The sequence below is a fragment of the Podarcis cretensis genome (assembly GCF_951804945.1).
Source record: "Podarcis cretensis genome assembly, chromosome: 8".
NCBI lineage: Eukaryota > Metazoa > Chordata > Lepidosauria > Squamata > Lacertidae > Podarcis > Podarcis cretensis.
This window is the reverse complement of record NC_137177.1, coordinates 859,349-877,724: the sequence shown is the minus strand read 5'-3', so window position 1 is coordinate 877,724 and position 18,376 is coordinate 859,349. Positions and strand designations below refer to the sequence as shown.

At 51.1% G+C, this 18,376-nt stretch overlaps 1 protein-coding gene across 1 annotated transcript in view; it reads right to left on the bottom strand.

The window, feature by feature from the left end:
* Positions 1–5,291: 5,291 nt before the first annotated feature.
* Positions 5,292–18,376, bottom strand: part of LOC307221169 (leucine-rich repeat and fibronectin type III domain-containing protein 1-like protein) — a 70,110-nt gene continuing 57,025 nt past the window's right edge. The window contains exons 3-4 of the mRNA XM_079985505.1: positions 8,694–10,088; positions 5,292–6,504 (exon numbers count right to left, since the gene is read on the bottom strand). Of these exons, the coding sequence (XP_079841631.1) occupies positions 6,003–6,504; positions 8,694–10,069 (1,878 nt within the window). The 5' untranslated portion in view covers positions 10,070–10,088 and the 3' untranslated portion in view covers positions 5,292–6,002. The remainder of the gene's footprint in view (positions 6,505–8,693; positions 10,089–18,376) is intronic.

Here is an 18,376-nt window from a genome sequence, read left to right as displayed (position 1 = left end):
TCCGTCTTGCATGCCCTGCGGAAAGATGTCAAGTCCCGCAGGGCCCTGGTCTCTTGTGACAGAGCGTTCCACCATGTTGGGGCCAGTACTGAAAAGGCCCTGGCCCTGGTTGAGACCAATCTAACCTCCCTGTGGCCGGGGATCTCCAAGATGTTTTTGTTTGAAGACCATAAGGTCCTCTGTGGGACATACCAGGAGAGGCGGTCCCGTAGGTACGAGGGTCCTAGGCCGTGAAGGGCTTTAAAGGTCAAAACCAGCACCTTCAACCTGACCCTGTACTCTACCGGGAGCCAGTGCAGCTGGTAAAGCACCGGATGAATGTGATCCTGGGGCGAGGACCCCGTAAGGAGCCTCGCCGTGGCATTCTGCACCCACTGGAGTTTCTGGGTCAGCTTCAAGGGCAGCCCCGCGTAGAGCGAATTACAGTGGTCAAGCCTGGAGGTGACCGTCGCATGGATCACTGTGGCCAGGTTGGGGCAGGAAAGGTAAGGGACCAACTGCTTGATACAGCGGAGATGGAAAAATGCCACCTTTGCTGTCGTCACAACCTGCGCCTCCATGGAAAGGAAGGCATCAAAGGTCACACCCAAGCTCTTGACTGAGGGCACTGGTAGAAGTAGTAGTAATAATAGTTGCAGCCCTACAAACATGCCCCCTCTCTGGCTTTGCAGAGGAGTGGGGCAGGACCCTCTGCTCCCTGACTTGGAGGTGCCCCCCCTCATATTCCGCTATAGTCTTCTCCCCAATGCACCCCACCCAGAAGAGAGCGGAGACGCCCCAGATCCCAGAAGGGGCAGCACTTGCAGAGCAGAGAGACAACAGCCCCCCTCCTTCTCCTGGCAGGGAAGACCTTGGGAGGGCGGGGCTTGTGCACTGGAGGACCTGCCAGCAGATTTCATTTCCTATCCTCTCGAGGACTCCAGCTCAGTTCCTTTTAACCCCTGGCAAGCCGAGCACACCCAGCTCAGCCCCCCTCCCTCTCGAAAGCAGGACAGTGGGAGCGAAGTGGAGGACACCCCCCCCCCAGATATGCTTTATTTGGGGGGCGGGCGGGGGAGGAAACTGATGCCCGAGCAAGTCCATAAGTGCTGCCTTCCCTTTTGTTCATGCGCGTAGTCACTGATGCACGCCCACAAGTGCACCCCCCAGCGGCTACTGGATGCAATTAGCAGGCAATACTCCTCCTGTTTTTATGAATGGAACCCCCACTGCCTCAATGTAGCAATGCACTTCCAATGTGAAGCGGAAACAATGAATTCATCGTATTTTGCTTAGGAAATCTTGTACAAACGAATGAATGTCCTGGACCCGCTGGACGCAGACGGGTGGTCAGTCTGCATTCCTTAGTACTGAAAGTACTGATCTGATGTGTAGAGATTTTTTTACTATTCTGCTTAATTCAAGAGGGTTCCGGAAAGTTTTCTTTCTGTGTGAAAGAAAGGGGCAGAAGGTTCTTGTTTGAGTTATTTCTTGTTTGGGAAGCTGAGAGCAGCAGGTTCAAACTGGTTCTGCTCTCTTTCTGTCAAGGTCATGCTGACTATAATAAGAGGCCAGGAGGAGCCCGGGTCTCACTCACTTTCTCTTTCTGTATCTTTGTTCTGTGCCAGTTCTGAACGTACAGTGGACACTCGGGTTGCGAACGTGATCCGTGCAGGATTCACATTCGCAACCCGCAGCACTCGCAACCCGCGTCTGCGCATGTGCGGGTTGTGATTCAGCACTTCTGAGCATGCGCAAAGTGCGATTTAGCGCTTCTGCACATGCGCGACCACTGAAACCCGGAAGTAACCCATTCCACTACTTCTGCGTTTCAGCGGTCTGCAACCTGAAGCGTCTTTAACCCGAGGTATGACTGTATTGGATTTGTGACCATTATGCCTATTTGCCTTCAACAAAGCTCTGCTGGATGAAGTACAATTGCTTCTGGTCTATTTTTTGGGAAGCCTGCATAGTGTTTTTTCCTCCTCTGGAGATGGCATGTCTTCTCCCAGGGAAAGAAGGCTCAGAGCCCAGAGGAGGAGTGATGCGTGGTCAGAAAGAGAAGAGGGGGCAGATGGGGGGAGTAGAGGAGGTTCAGGAAGCAGAAGAGGTTTAGTGAAGAGGGGGAGTCTGTGGCAGAGAGCAGTGCAGAGGCCGGGGGGGGGGGGAGGCAAGAGGTTGAGTGGAGCCAGGCTGGGGAAGAGCCCAGGGAGTCTCCCCTTCCTGCTGCAACCAGCTCCCCCCCCCCCCCAATTCTCCCAGAAGATGCAGGGAAATGAGAAGATCAGAGCAGAGATTGGTTGTGGGCAGACACAGTTTTCATGGGCGCAAGATTTGCAGGGAAGAGCTACTGCGACCACTAGGCCTGCGCTGCTTTGGTGTCCTTAAAAAACAGAGTTAACTGTACCGGTACCGTGTTTCTTTTAATTGATGACTTACACTTGGGATGAGGTACAGTACTGTGTAAAATGTTTTGTAAATGCTTTATTCTTTGATTTCTGAAATCACTCCTTCACATGTGCATTATGGGAAACCTTTGTCTGCCACAGGCCCCTAAGTGCACAGAGCAATGTATGTCCAGACTGGCCGGTGTACGGAGCCCACCCGTCCTGTTGTGGTCAAGTTGAATGAAACTTGTGATAACTGCTTGGAATGTCAGTGTCTCATGTAAACTCTGTCTGGAAAGGTGAAAGTCTTGCAATTCACAAATGGTTTGATTGACATATTGTACTTTTGACTTGTCTGACCTGATGCAACCCCTCCTCATTTTGTGGTGTTTTTCTAGCATTTGCCTGCCTGTCACTGACATTTGTCGGATGAAATTTCTTGCAAATGGAAACCATTAAAAGCCAGAACACCCATTGTCTCGGGGATCTCCTTTCTTTGCTTCCAGATAGGTTGAATCTTTGCCACGACAAATCAAACAATCAGAGCCTTAACCCCTTTGCTTTTTAATATTTTAATGTTTCAATATTTTAATGTTGTATTTTAATCTTGTTTTTAAGTTTTATTCTTTCAACTTGTTAGCCGCCCTGAGCCTGGCCTTGGCTGGGGAGGGCGGGGTATAAATAAAAATTATTATTATTATTATTATTATTATTATTTTGCCTTCTCTCTTTTTTCTTCTTCCACTCTGACCGAGGAACCTTGCTCCCTGCAAGGTAACCGCAGGTAAGGGGTCTGGCCCTAAAGCAACCCCTTACTTTTTGGTAACAGGATCCTCTTTTCTTGGCTGGGTTCTGAGCTGTTCCCCCTCTTGGAAACAGAAACAGAAGGAACAGCTTGCGGGGCGAAGGCTAGAACCAACATTCCAGAGCAAGGGACCTCAAACTGGGACAACTTCCTTGAGGCTCAGAGGGGCTGCCTGTCAGGGAGTCTTGATAACAAAATGAGTGGAGTTAATTAAAGGAAGATTTGTTGCAAAAACAACGAAGTCCATCAGAGCGGCGAGTACAGCTGTCCGTCCATTGATCAAGATGTCCGTTCTAAGGCAGGTGTTTCCGGCAAGGCCAGAAACAGCTAAACTTCTTCTTGTGATGTATTCTGTCATGAAGACCCCCCCCCTCCCATACACCTCGACCGAGGGGAGAGGGGGTCAGCTCCCACCTCTTCCTCATTCTCTGAGAGTTTACTTCCTGCTCTTTCCCTCTTTCTAAGCAGGTTTCATTTCTAACTCCTGCATTTTGTTATCAGTTGGCATTTCTACAGGTGGTATAATCCTCTTGCCTTGTAGTTCACCCTCTCTCCTCCCGGCTCCTCTCTTCACTGGGAGCTAGCTGCAAACTTCTCCTGGGGTCTGGCTCATTCATGACACTGTCTGAGGACTCTCCAACAAGTTTGGCTATGTCATCCCATAAGAGGCCAATGAGTGGCTCAACAAGGACATCCCATTTTCTTTCCCAAGCTCTCCATGTACCAGCCTGGTTTTCTTTCAGCCCTTCATCCTGAAGAGCCTGAGCAGTGGGTCCCACCCCCTACACTTCAAACAACGTGACGTATTTCATATATATTTGATAAAATCTATTCAGCTTGCCTGTGTGTGGAAGGGGGACATGTATTGTAGCATATCTGTTGTTGTTGTTGTTGTTGTTGTTGTTGTTTGTATACAGCTCACTGCATGGCTCTAACAAGCCACTCTTGAGTTCCTATACCAATAATTTGGAACTTTCACCACTAGGAACTCAGCCACGTTTTACTGCCCGTATAACCTGTTCTGAATGCTGTATGGAAAAGCACATAAAACTGACCTTTGGAGAGTTTTAACTTACTAAGTGTGTGGTCTTTTCCTGTGTTGGAGAGTTTTGGAACTCACAAGGGCATGTTCTAAAGGTCTAGCAGCTTTCATTTCCATGCTATACTTTGCTGCATATTTGGTGATTTAAAATCTCTGCTGGAGTTCTCTCACCAGAGTACTTACCTCCAGGTTTGAGCTTGGCATCCTGGGAATGACAACAGCAGCAAAACTGTGCCACCACTAAGAAGACGCCTCTGAGTGCTGCCAAGGCCTCCATCTCTGGCCTTTCATTCTCAAACACCGATTGTACACAGATTATTCTGCAGGCTCCATGCTGAACTCTGTGCTCCCATCTTGTACCAGACATTTTTTCATCTACGACCCAAAGGTCTTCAGTCATGGTGATTGTTTCAAAGGGAACAAAGAGCTTCTGCACTGAACCAGGGTTTTAAAAGGCCCTACTAGGAATCGGCAGAAGGGTGCAGATGCTTCCAAATGAACAGGTGATATTGCACAGGTTAGTGCAGACAGAGCAGGTGTGTTGCCCCCCCCCGAGTCCTACTTCAGTGCAAGTTGATTCAGATCAAGGCCATGTTGTCTGCAGCAATGTGGCTTCCCTTTCTAACTCGGTGTTATTAGATACACACAGAAAAGGCAATAAATGGGAATGTAATGTGATTATTTGATGTGAACTGAACTTATCAAGGCTCGTGGGGATGCAGGGGGAATTTCATGATGGACTTCCACCAGCCAGGCCTCCCTGCTGAAGCAAGCTGGTGGGCGGGGGGGCGGAGGAGGAGGCCCTCCTGGCCTCCAGAAAGACCCTCGTCCTAGCAAGAGCCTGTTCTCCCCTGGTGAGCTGCAGAGGAGAGGGAAGGATGGCCCAAGGGGAGGTGTGGAGGTAACGCTCCGCTTTGTGATGTCAAACCTTGCACCAGACGTGCAACAGTATGTCAAGGAGTGTTACACCTGCTTTCCCTGACCTTTTGCCTTTTGGCTAGAAAACAGGGTTTTGTCCTTTCACAATTTGTTTGCTAGACATATTGCTTGGCTGGAGCATGACGGGGGACGCAGTATCGGGGGGAACATCTGAGGGAAACACCTGCTGACACGTGTATCTGCTAATGCTGGAAATGTGCTTAGATGGAAATACATTAAGTTCAGGGTGGTTTCACTACTGTTTCCAATTGCTGACTTCTGCTAATAAAAGGAGCCTTGGCAGAGCTAGCCGGCAGCTGTTTTGGAGCTTGCTTGCCTGCTTGTTCCTGCGCAGCTCACCTGCATCCAACCTCCTGTCGTCTCAGTTATTCCTACAGGGAGGGGCAGCCTCAGATGACCCAGGGAGACAGGAGATTCACAGGGGCCAACTAGATGCCCTCATGGGAAACCTTCGAGTAGGACCTGGGCGCAAGAGCCATTCTTCCCTCCTGTGGTCTCCAGCCACTGGCATTCTGGCATGCTTGCTTGGGGAAAAGCCTTGCTTAAGCTCAGGGGAAGCGATCGCTGCTCTGCTGCTACTTATCAATGAATAAACATTCCCCAAAGGCCGTTCCGCCCCCACCGCCCGCGTTGATGTAGATGGGAGCACGAAGAAGCCCAAGCCCTTGTAAATCACACACTTTATATTTAATATAGTGCAACAAAAATAGTTAAGAATGCAAGAACTTTTACAGATTAAAAAAATAGTTTTTAAACCATCTGATCTTAAAAATAGACAATAGTCGTGACGCTTAAAAGACAACTACGCCGGTTATTGTTCTGCGCCCATCGCCAGGGCTCGGCGCACCTCTCAGGAGAAACCATCGCTCCTCCGAAGGGCCGCGTCTGCAGGGGCCGCTCTCTCGCCCTCCAGGTCGACCACCGTCTTGCCCCTGGCGGGCAGCGCCACGCAGTCCTGTGGCAGCCCCTCGGCCGGCTTGGAGCCCGGCTGCACCGCAGAACCGCCCTGGCTGCCGTTGGTCTGGGAGCAGACGCTGCTGACCCTGGCGCCCTGGCTCTTGTGGGGGTTGGCGTAGACTTTGTACTTCACCAGGAGGATGAAGATGAAGACGAGGATGGCAGCCACAATGACGCCTCCGAGGATGATGATCATGGTGCCGCCCAGGAACTGGGCGTGGAGGGAGTGGCACTGCCGGTACTCCTCCTCCGTGGAGAACTGCACGCAGCCCACCACGGCCGTCGCCGTCAGGAGCGTCACGCCGTCGTCGTAGACGGCCAGGACGCACAGGTCGTAGTCCCGCCCCGCAACCAGGTCGCTCAGGAAGAAGGACTTGCTGGCGGCGGGGATCATCCTGCAAGGGAAACGGACACAGAGGGGGCTCAGTCCACAGCGCAAGCCGCATGAACAGGGCGCCTTTGCCCCCAGGGGCGCGCAGAGGGCCGAAGGCACAAACTCAGGCGACTGGCAGAACTGGCCCTGCGGCAGGGGCCACATTAGTCCCCATTTTCTGCATTTGTCAGAACTCAAATGCTCAGTGTGGTGATACCTTTGGAACTCCCTGCCTCTTGACCTCAAGCAAGTGCCTTCACTGTAGGTGCCTTTTGGCGCCTGGTTTGGACAGATGCTGAGAAAGTGGAGGCGATTTTAATCTGTTTTAGGATTTTAACTTTTGTATGCTTTAAAGCTGACTTGAAGGTTTTTTTGGGTTTGACTGTTTTATCTTCTTGTAGATCCCTTTCAGTTTTATTGAACAATCAAGTGGTGCGTACGTTTTATTACCTCCAGGACCGCCTCTTTCTGTATGAACCTACCCAGACCCTGAGATCATCTTCTGAGACCTTCCTTTGTGTGCCTCCTCCTTGAGAGGTTCAGAGGGTGGCAACACGAGAGCAGGGCCTTCTCTGTAGTGGCTCCCCGTCTGTGGAATGCTCTCCCCAGGGAAGTTTGCCTGGCGCCTTCATTATACACCTTTAGGAGCCAGGCAAAAACGTTCCTTTTTAACCACACCTTTGGCTGACCTGATCAACATCCCATACCCTTTTAAAATGTGGTTCTTTGAGGGGGGGTATTATTGGGTTATTGCTTTTATTTTAATTTTATATATTGTGATCTTTTTTGTGAACCACTCTGAGACCTCTGGGTACAGGGCGGCATATAAATTCAATAAATGAAATGAAGTGATGAAAATATTTAATACTGACAACAAAGAGATGGGCTGACCGGCTGCTCTGGCAGCAGAAGGAGCAACTCCTGGTCATTTGGCAGGCTGAGGGGGGGGGGCCTTCAGAGCTCTGCCCTGGGACAAAGAGCAGGAAGGGAAGGCCCAATGGGGTAGCTAGTTTTCTGCTCAGCCCTCCTGCTCCCCCCGTGCCCAAACTCCAGAGAGCCACCTCCCTGATCTTTCCCCTGATCTTCTGGCTGCCCTTTCTGGCTGCTAATTCCCAATACATACTGATTATCTGTAGGTGATCTACCAATCTACCTTCCCACCTACCTAGCAATGTTTAATTGTTTTTTAAGGATTGCTTTCCTCCATGTTTTGAGCTCTCCCTATTTCCCCCCTGTAAGTCACCTGGTGAGGTATAAATAAACATATGATAATATTAACCTGCTGGTCACAGCAAGCTTTATCCTGTTGCATTTTGCTTGCATTTTGTAAACTGCTCAGGTGCGTGACATTTCTGACACACCCTCCACCTCGAGCCCTGAAGGGCAGGTTGCCACGGAGTCCCCATCTGACTGAAAAGAAGCAAAGCAGCTCAATTCAAGCCAAGCCAAGATGGTGTCCCCACAAACTCTCTTCATGGTTGGAGGATGGATGGCAGCCAATGGATTGAGGTTGAATCCTGACAAGTCAGAAAGACTATTTTTGGGGGACAGGAGGCGGGCTGGTGTGGAGAACTCCCTGGTCCTGAATGGGGCAACTGTGCCCTGAAGGACCAGGTGCACAGCCTGGGAGTCATTTTGAACTCACAGCTGTCCATGGAGGCACAGGTCAATTCTGTGTCCACGGCAGCCGTCTACCAGCTTCATCTCGTATGCAGGATGAGACCCTTCCTGCCCGCGGACTGTCTGGCCAGAGTGGGGCATGCTCTGGTTATCTTCTGCTTGGATTACTGCAATGTGCTCTACGTGGGGCTATCTTTGAAGGTGACCCAGAAAATGCAATTAATCCAAACTGGTGACTGGGAGTGGCCACCGAGACCACATAACACGAGTCTTGAAAAACCTACATTGGCTCCCAGTACATTTCCGAGCACAATTCAAAGTGCTGGTGTTGACCTTTAAAGCTCTAAATGGCCTCGGCCCAGTATACCTGAAGGAGCGTCCCCACCCCCATTGTTCTGCCCGGACGCTGAGGAAATGTACTGGGAGCCAATGTAGGTCTTTCAAGAAGGTAACTGCGTTACCCCCAAAGGGAGCCCCACAGAGAGCGCATTGCAGTAGTCCAAGCAGGAGATAACTAGAGCATGCACCACTCTGAGACAGTCCGCAGGCAGGGAGGGTCTCAGCCTGCATGAGGAAAAGGAGCCTACTCACCTGTAGACCAGGATGTCATCAGCCGAGCTGTTATACTGGATCTGGAACATCCGGATCCCTGGGATGTGGTGCTGCGAAGGCCACTGGATGAGGGCAGAGGAGGAGGTCAGCTCAGCAACCACCACTTTCCTCTCTGGCTGGGATTTGGTTTCGTTGGGGAAGCTGGACTTGGCGGAGATGAGGATGTCCGAGGGGCCTGGCTCTGCTTCCTTATCACAGTTGGTGCTGTTTGCAAGGTGCGGGTAGGGGTTGACCACCAGCTCCACGGGGGCCGTGGACTCCCCCGCAGCGTTGGAGGCGATGCAAGTGAAGGTCCCTTTCTCCTCCACAGAAGCCACCAAGATGTCCAGGGTGCCGTTCTCAAAAGAGACGGTCCGGGAAGTGTTGGAGACCAGCTTCCCGCCTGGCGAAATCCAGCGCACATACGGCTCGGGGTCGCCCACCGCTTTGCACTTCAGGGAAGCCCCCTGGCCTTCCATGACCACCTGCTTGGGGGTCCGGTGCGTGATCATGGGTGGCTCACAGACAAACTCCTCTTCCCGGATGGACCAGAAGTACTTGCCCATCAGCTCCGGCGGGGAGGCGCACGTCTCCAGGTCGTCCTCCCGCGTCAAGCGCCGCAGCCAGACGAGCTCGCAGTTGCAGTGCAAGGGGTTCCCCCCAAAGCTCATCACCAGGGAGGACAAGGGGAGCCCCTTTGGCTTGGCGTAGACAGGGATGCGAGAGAAGAGGGGGTCCGGGGGAATCTTCTTCAGCTTGTTGGAGGTCATGTCCAGCCGAGCCAACTTGTGGAGGTTGGAGAAGACTCCCTCGGGGATGAAGTCTATGAGGTTGTGGTCTAGGCTGATGGTGTTGGCGTTGGACAGCCTCCCGATGGTTTCCCAAGGGACGTTCACCAGGTTATTGTAGGACAGGTCCAGGTCCTCAATCATGTCAATGAAATCATCCAAAGACCCGGGGGAGATATAGTTCAGTTGGTTGTTGCTGAGGATCAAGTGGCGGAGGTTGACCAACCCTTTGAAGTGATCCTCGTGGATGTGGGTGAGTCGGTTGCTGTCCAAGTGCAACGCGTGAAGGCCCTTGAGGTCAAAGAATGCATAAGGCATGATCTGACTGATGGTGTTGCGCGACAGCGTCAGGTGGATCAGGCTGGTCATGTTGGCAAAGTCCCTCCTCCGCAGGGCGGTGATGAAGTTGTCCATCAGCCGCAGCTCCGCCGTCCGCCGGTCGATGCTCGGAGGCACAAAGAGCAGCCCCGTCTTGGTGCAGAGGATGGTGAAGGAGGGAGAGAGGCTCTGGCACATGCAGCGCGTGGGACACGTGGTGGCCTTCGCCACGGAGCTCATAACCAGGAGGGAGAGGACCAGCCTTTCCATGGTAAGGTAAGCAGCACACCTGGGAGAAGAGGAGAGGGCCAAGGGGAGGGAGGGAGGGAGGGAGGAGAGAAGGGAGGAGAGAAGGGAGGAAGGAAGGAGGGAAGGGAGGGAGGGAAGGAAGGAAGGAAGGAAGGAAGGAAGGAAGGAGGGAAGGAAGGAAAGAAGGAAGGAAGGAAGGAAGGAGGGAGGGAGAAGGAAAGCGAAAGAGGAAGAAAGGGAGGGAGGGAGGGAGGAAGGAAGGGAGGGTGGAAGGAAGGAAGGAAGGAAGGAGGGAAGGAAGGAAGGAAGGAAGGAGGGAAGGAAGGAGGGAAGGAGGGAAGGAAGGAAAGAAGGAAGGAAGGAAGGAAGGAGGGAGGGAGAAGGAAAGTGAAAGAGGAAGGAAGGAAGGAAGGAAGGAAGGAAGGAAGGAAGGAAGGAAGGAAGGAAGAAATTTGTATCAAGGCTATTAGTATATTAAAGCAAAAGTTGATGTCCAACAAAGCGGGGAAAACATTTGCCTCGGCATCTGCCCAGAGACTCCTTCTGCAAAAAGCACACTTCAGCTGGCCCTGTGACATTCTTTTTGCAGATTCACCAATTAAATGACGTTTTTTAAGGTTGATTTTTTAAAAAGGTTTTGATACAGTGAGATAGAGGTTCGAAATAAATCTCTTGGAAAATGTTATCAAAAATGTACAAATTATTTTTAGAATGGTATACAAAAGATGGAGAAGTTAAGGCAGTGGTGATACACTGGGCTAAAGATTTTGGGTATAATATTCAACTCTCATCTTGGGGAAAGTTATGGAAAGAGGAAATAAAGTTTACCGCATGCTGTTTGTTGGAAGATGATTATATGAAATTGATGTATTGTTGGTATTTAACACTAAGTAAAATTGCTAAAATGTACAAAACAAGTTCAACTCTGTGCTGGAAATGCAAAGGGGAGGAAGGTACTTTTTACCATATATGGTGGATGTGTACATTGGTAAAGGCTTTCTGGGAGATGATATATAATGAATTAAAGAAAATGTTTAAAAACACATTTGTAAAAAGCCAGAAGCCTTTTTGTTAGGTATAACAGGTGAAGAGATATCAAGAGAAGACTTTTCATGTATGCCACAACGGCAGTGAGAATGCGTCTAGCCCAGAGATGGAAGGAAGGAGAAATACCAACAAAAGAAGAATGGCAGGTGAAACAGATGGGAGTATGCGGAGATGGCGAAACTGACAGGGAAGATCCAAAACCAGGAAGATCAAGTATTTTCAAAAGACTGAAGTAAATTCTTAGTTTATTTAAAACCACTGTAAACAGTTAAAATCATTGGCAGGGATGTAATGACACGTGTAATGTGGAATTATTTATGGTAATAATGGGTATTTAACAGATGGACAAGGGTAAAAGACGCAGCAAACTTAATCTTAAACATAGAACCCATGAGGGGAGGGAAGGAGGGAAAGAAGGTTCAAAAGAACCTTGTATTTTAATGTTTGAAATGGTTAAGTTAAAATGTATAAAGAAGGACACTGACAAACTGGAACGTGTCTAGAGGAGGGCAACCAAAATGGTCAAAGGCCTGGAAACGATGCCTTATGAGGAACGGCTAAGGGAGCTGGGCATGTTTAGCCTGGAGAAGAGGAGGTTAAGGGGTGATATGATAGCCATGTTCAAATATATAAAAGGATTTCACATAGAGGAGGGAGAAAGGTTGTTTTCTGCTGCTCCAGAGAAGCGGACACGGAGCAATGGTTCCAAACTACAAGAAAGAAGATTCCACCTAAACATTAGGAAGAACTTCCTGACAGTAAGAGCTGTTTGACAGTGGAATTTGCTGCCCAGGAGTGTGGTGGAGTCTCCTCCTTTGTAGGTCTTTAAGCAGAGGCTTGACAACCATATGTCCGGAGTGCTCTGATGGTGTTTCCTGCTTGGCAGGGGGTTGGACTCGATGGCCCTTGTGGTCTCTTCCAACTCTATGATTCTATGCTTTTTCTATGATTTCTATGATTCTATGTGAGAAAAAAACCAATTATTATTATTTTTCAAAGGAAATGCAGCCTGGTCAGAACAGTGCCTGAAGGAGAGGGGGTCCTACTCATGTCAAGTGAATATATTTGTGTACCCTGCCCCCCCCCCCCGCCCAGAGGGGAGGCAGCAGGAGCAGGCGTGACTGGGGGTGGGGTAGGCAAAGGACTGGGTGAGAGTCTCTGCACAGCTCTCCTTTGCTGCTCTGTCAATGTTGGCTTTTGTGGGTGCTACTGGACAATTTTTTAAAATTTTTTAAAAAATTTATAAAAAATTATAAAGGGGTGCAGATGTGGGCAATATATCCCAATTTCACATATTCTACTGCAGGTTTCTTCGGCTAGAGGAAGAACGGGCAAGTGGTCAGTGCTCAGCGTGGAGAGGATGGAGAAATGCTTTTGGGTGACAGAGAGAAGGCGGAATTCTCAACACCTACTTTGCCTCTGTCTTCACCCAAAAGGAAAGCGACGCCCAACCTGGTGATGTCGGAATAAATGATGTAAGGAGGGAGCTGCAGCCCAAGACAGGAAAAGAGGAAATATGCACACACTGTGACGATGAAAACCCCTAATGCTTAGAAAATTAGCCTTTGAGATTATGCTGAAACACTTATTTCCCCCCAGGCCCAAAGCTGCACTGTTTGCAGTTTCCTTCTGACCCGCTGGGTGGCAACAGTGACACCTGAGCTGGAATTTGAAGCATCCCTGCAGGTTTGCAGCTTCGCCACCAGGTGGCATTAACAGCAGCAGCAAAAGGCCACCAGCACAATCTCCCGGTTCTCAGCTGTCAGAGTGGGGTTTGTTGTTGTTGTTTTTTTTAAAAAGATTAAGTTCCTGGCATTTTCAGAACCCAAGAGAGCAGGAAGAAAGGCAGGCACCATTCTCCTCGTTCATTTTGCAAGGAAGTAACCTGCTCCCACCTTTTAGGTAGTGAAGAAGAGGAAGAGGAAGAGGAAGAGGAAGAGGAAGAGGAAGAGGAAGAAGAAGAAGAAGAAGAAGAAGAGGAGGAGGAGGAGGTGTTTGGATTTGATATCCCGCCTTTCACTCCCTTTAAGGAGTCTTAAAGCGGCTAACATTCTCCTTTCCCTTCCTCCCCCACAACAAACACTCTGTGGGGTGAGTGGGGCTGAGAGACTTCAGAGAAGTGTGACTGGCCCAAGGTCACCCAGCAGCTGCATGTGGAGGACGCGGAGACACGAAACCGATTCCCCAGATTACTAGTCTTAACCACTACACCACACTGAGGTCACAGCAATGGCTGGCATTTAGGAAGGAAGATCTGGCCAGCTGGGCAAAGCTAATGCCCCCCCCCATGGCCCGAAGGCCCAAGAGAAGGACCTTCCTGTCTGATCCTCCATCCCTCTTTGCTAGGCCTTCGCTGATAGTGGAATGATCACTGCTGCTGCTCCAACAGCTGTGGCTGTGGCGACATGGCTAGGAAGGTCAGACCCGTATGGTCCACCTGGAGGGACAGCATTGCCAGGGAAAGTGTTGGGGGCTCCAATCGAGAGTGGTGAACAGGCATTGGCTGGATGCAGGTTAGCCTATAGATGGACAGCTGGTCTACCCACTGAGAAGCAGGGCGGTGGCGGTGATAGAGCTTCCAGAAATGGCAGACTTGCCCTCTGATGCTACCTGTGTGCACTTATTTATTTATTCAGAGTATGTAGCTTCAACCACTTCTGAAAACCTCTGCAGACACCCAACCCATTGCACGCTTGCTTAAAGGTAAAGGTAAAGGGACCCCTGGCCATTAGGTCAAGTCGTGACCGACTCTGGGGTTGCGGCGCTCATCTCGCTTTACTGGCCGAGGGAGCCAGCGTACAGCTTCCAGGTCATGTGGCCAGTATGACCATAAGCCGCTTCTGGCGAACCAGAGCAGCGCACGGAAACGCCGTTTACCTTCCCGCTGGAGTGGTACCTATTTATCTACTTACACTTCGACGTGCTTTCGAACTGCTAGGTTGGCAGGAGCAGGGACTGAGCAACGGGAGCTCATCCCATAGCGGGGATTTGAACCGCCGACCTTCTGATCAGCAAGTCAGTTTGCACACTTGCTTGGAATTATTATAATTCTTGCTTATGGATTATAATACCGGCCCACCTTGCAGGGTGGTTGTCAGGGCAGCTGGAACCATGTGCACAAAGCATTTTTTGAACATAACAAGCAGGTCACTAGGCGCTGCACTGCTCCAGTTGCGGCCAGATTGGAAGTCTGCTCCCTTCTCCGCTAGGGAGCGCTTAAGACTCCTGCGAGGGACAATGATTGAGATGGTTTTAACCTGAGGCTAAAGCTGTACTTGGAGCCTTGCCAAGCAGACATTACAAGAGGCAAAGGCGGTGAAGCAGCCGTGGACGCTGCTCAGACCGTGTGCTGGGGGGGGGGGTTGCAGGTGTTATTGGGGGTGTCATGAAATGGCAGCAAGCAGCTAAATGACAAGAGCAGAACCAGGTGCTCCTCAGAGGACAGTGTCCAGCCAGCGAAGTGGAAAAGAACAGAAGCCAGACCGTGAGGCCAGACAAGAGGAGGAAGATGACAGGTCACCACTCATCACTCACAGCTGCCCAATGGAGTCTCCCTCCCCCCCCCCCCACGGAAGGCGACATGACAGAGGTTTATAAAATAATGCAGAAGCGGAGGAAACAGGTGCTGTGTGCCATGGGGGTGGCTGCCGCGAAGGCACCCAAAGGATTTCCTCGTGTCGTGTGCAGATCCCAGGCCTGTTTGTGGAAAGACACCATGGCCCTGGGCTGCCCTTGCTCCTGCCCTTCCAGGAGCGAAAGAGCCAAGGCCCCCACACCCTCCTCCACGTGGGTCAGCAGGAAATGCCCCCTGCTCCTCTGTTCTTTGCTCATTGCTGCTCTTTGAGCTGACTGGCGTTTCCCCACAAGGCCATGCATGCAGCGGGAATGCTGACGCATGTGCTCCAGCCTGGAATGGGAGGCAGAAGCACAGAAAGCAACGTCCCATCTGCATCTGTCAGGAACCAGTTTGACTGAAGCCGGCCAAGTGTGGAGGAAGCACCACCAGGGCTAGCCTTCTCTGCTGGTCCGGCCTTTGACAAGCAGCCGCAAGTCCCAGGATCCCTTCTGGAAATGAGGGGGAAGACAGCTGACTTCAGGAGAACTTTGGCTGCAGGGACAAAGCGCCCAGGTCAGTCGGGAAGCAGGCAGGCAAGTCCCAGGTCTGGAAACCGAGACTTATGAGGAGGAATTGAGGGAGTTGGGGATGTTCATCCTGGAGAAGAGGACACTGAGAAGTGGTGTGAGAGCCATCTCCTAATCTCTGAGGGGCTGCCACATGGAATATGAAGCAATCTTGTTTTCTCCTGCTCCAGAGGGTAGGACCCAAACCAATGGCTTCAGGCAACAGGAGAGGAGATGCCAACCAAACATCGGGAAGAACTTTCTGACAGTAAGAGCTGTTCAAGAGTGGAAATGATCTCCCTTGGGAGGTGGTGGACTCTCCTCCCATGGAGGTTTTTAAGCAGAGGTCGGATGGCCATTTGTCCTGGATGCTTGAGCTGAGATTCCAGCATTGCAGAGGGTTGGACTAGATGACCCTTGGGGTCCCCTCTGTGATGGCCTGGGACTTGGGTTCGGACTCAGAACCAGAGGAGACTCAGTCTGCACCGGATCCTTTGCCTCATCTGAACCAAGACCGGGGCCTGATCCTGAAGAGTCCCAGTCTGCACAGGTTGCCCTGCAGCAAACACCAGCTGGGCCGAGTCAGGGGCCTGAGCCTGCCCTGGCTCCAGATGCGGGGATTCCCTCCTTGCCTCCAGCTGGGCCATCACTTACAGCTGCTCCACTACCGGTTGGGTCAGGAGAGGCTGAGGCAGCCTCTGGGTCTAGCAACCCACTGACATCTCCCAAGCTGCAGAGACTGAGGTCTGAGAGAAGGAGAGACCTGAGTACTCGCAGGAGGAGTGCTCGCCTTCGGGCGAGACAGGGAGGTGAGGCACTGGGGGATCAGGACCGGCCGCTACCCTGACAGAGATAAAAGGCTGTTGGACCCTGCCCCAGGTTGTGGAAACAACATTGCTGTATGCCCGATCTTGCCTGAGATCTCGTACCTGTCCTTGCCTGGTGCCCTGCCTTGGCCCTGTTGGACTTACTCCCAGTGGAACCTCCGGATTCTGGACCAGACCTGGATTGCGTTGCTCAGGTTACCCTCAGGCCCAGCACACCCTCCAACCTTACTAGTCTGTGGTTCTGAGAAGATCTAAGGGACAGACTGCTTCTGGCAAAGTGAGAGGAGAGCCCATCTGCCCTGAGTGGGATCCCCTCCCCCACCCCTCCCTCCTCACAACATGCACCAACCTTCCCAACCCTCATCCTCTCCTGAGTCCTGCGTGGAATAGTTCCGTTGATGTGTGGAACTATCAATCAGCGCACAGAAATCAGTGTTTGGCGTTGTTTGGAAGTGGGATTATTAAAGTGCGCAATGCATGCAGCCTGCCAGGAGGCTGAGAAGATAGTGCAGGAGAGAAGGCTCAGTTAGGGGGGAGAAGGAATATTCATGAGAACCAATTACTCTTGTTTTGTAGCTTGTCTTGAGCCGCACAGCCAAGAACAGCAGCCTCTTAATAAGGAGAGAGCTGCCTGGAAGCTGAAGCGTGAGGACAAGTCCATGAATCATGGGGAGACACGCTGGAGGGAAGGCAACCAAAGGTTATTAGCCCTGCTGGCTGCATGTCCCACCAGGAGGACCTTCTGCTCCTGCTTGTGGGCTTCCTCAAAGGAAGGACAGGAGGATGCGCTAGACCTTCCGCCTGATCCAGCAGGATCTGCCCATAGTTGCATTTCATTTCAGCTCGCATCTTCAGCGCCAAAGATGCTTTTCTAAAAGCGGCAAGCAGGAGAACAGCTGCCCCGCTTCCATCCTACGAGGACTTTACTATACAACAGCCTCCGGTTGTGTGTTTCTGTTTGTGCATGTAGCTTTTCTTTATGTCTAGAAAAATACCGTTGGGAACTGACAATTGGCTCGTTTGCGCTTCAATTCGCCCTGTGGTTTCCAAGCACGGGTTCAAGAGGTTTTTCTTTTGCCCCACTGATTTCCCTGGGGAAACCTGCTATTTCCCAGGTTTTCTTGACATTTGTTCTGATTCAGTGGGAAACAGCATGTTTTCCCTTTCCGACCTGCGCCTAGAAAACACTGGGCAAACACTGGAAACAGGGAAGACCCCAATTCTCCTCTGTGCTTTTCTGCCTCTTGCCTGGAGCTGGCCTTGGTGCTGAAGTCCAGCAATTCAGAGGCCCGGCGACTCTTGGATAGAAAACCACCTTCCTTGAGCTTCCCCTTCTGGCATCCGGTTCTGGCACAACTCAGGGTGTTTCATGAATATTCACAGCAGTTATTTTAGCATTTTACTATTTTTCAGGATACGGTGGGGTGGGGGTGGAGAGAAAGAAAGTAGGGAAGGAGGAAGAGCAGGACCCACCCCCTTCTCAGGAAACAGCCAGGCAAACCGAGGAAGAGAAAAGTGATCCGCTGAACTCTTTGCGAGCAGAACATTGCTGTCCATGGATGGCTCCAAAACATCAAGGACTCTACTGCCAGAAAAGGAGCTTTTCCATTCCCCTCTGCTATGTCCCTCACTTGCTTTTGGGCACCCCCTGCCTTTGGCCATCCTAACAGTAGCTGACCACTACCCACAGCCCAGGCTCACTGGCCACAGTGTGTTTGCTGCAGTGCAGCACCCATCAAGCTCAAAGGGATCATAAAGACCCAGCAGGCGGGGAAAGGAAATCCTGGCCACTGCTCTCTCCCTGCTCCCTGCCCCATCATGGCCCTCGCCAGGCAGGCAAATCCTTGAATGTCTTCACTATGTACTCAGGCAGATACCACTTCTGACAGCCAAACTGAACATAAGAAGAGCCTGCCTGTTGGAGCAGCCCAAAGGGGGCCCATCGAGACCTGCAGCGCCTTCTCCAGTGGCCAACCAGATGCCCAGATGCCTCAGTGGACATCCCATACCCTTTTAAAAGGTGGCTCTTTTTTGGGGGGGGGGTGTTATTGGATTATTTGATTTTATATAATATGATCTTTTCTGTGAACCACCCTGAGACCTCCGGATACAGTCGTACCTCAGGTTACATACGCTTCAGGTTACAGACTCCACTAACCCAGAAATATTACCTTGGGCTAAGAACTTTGCTTCAGGATGAGAACAGAAATTGTGCTCTGGTGGCGCGGTGGCAGCGGGAGGCCCCATTAGCTAAAGTGGTGCTTCAGGTTAAGAACAATTTCAGGTTAAGAACGGACCTCCAGAACGATTTAAGCTCTTAACCCGAGGTACC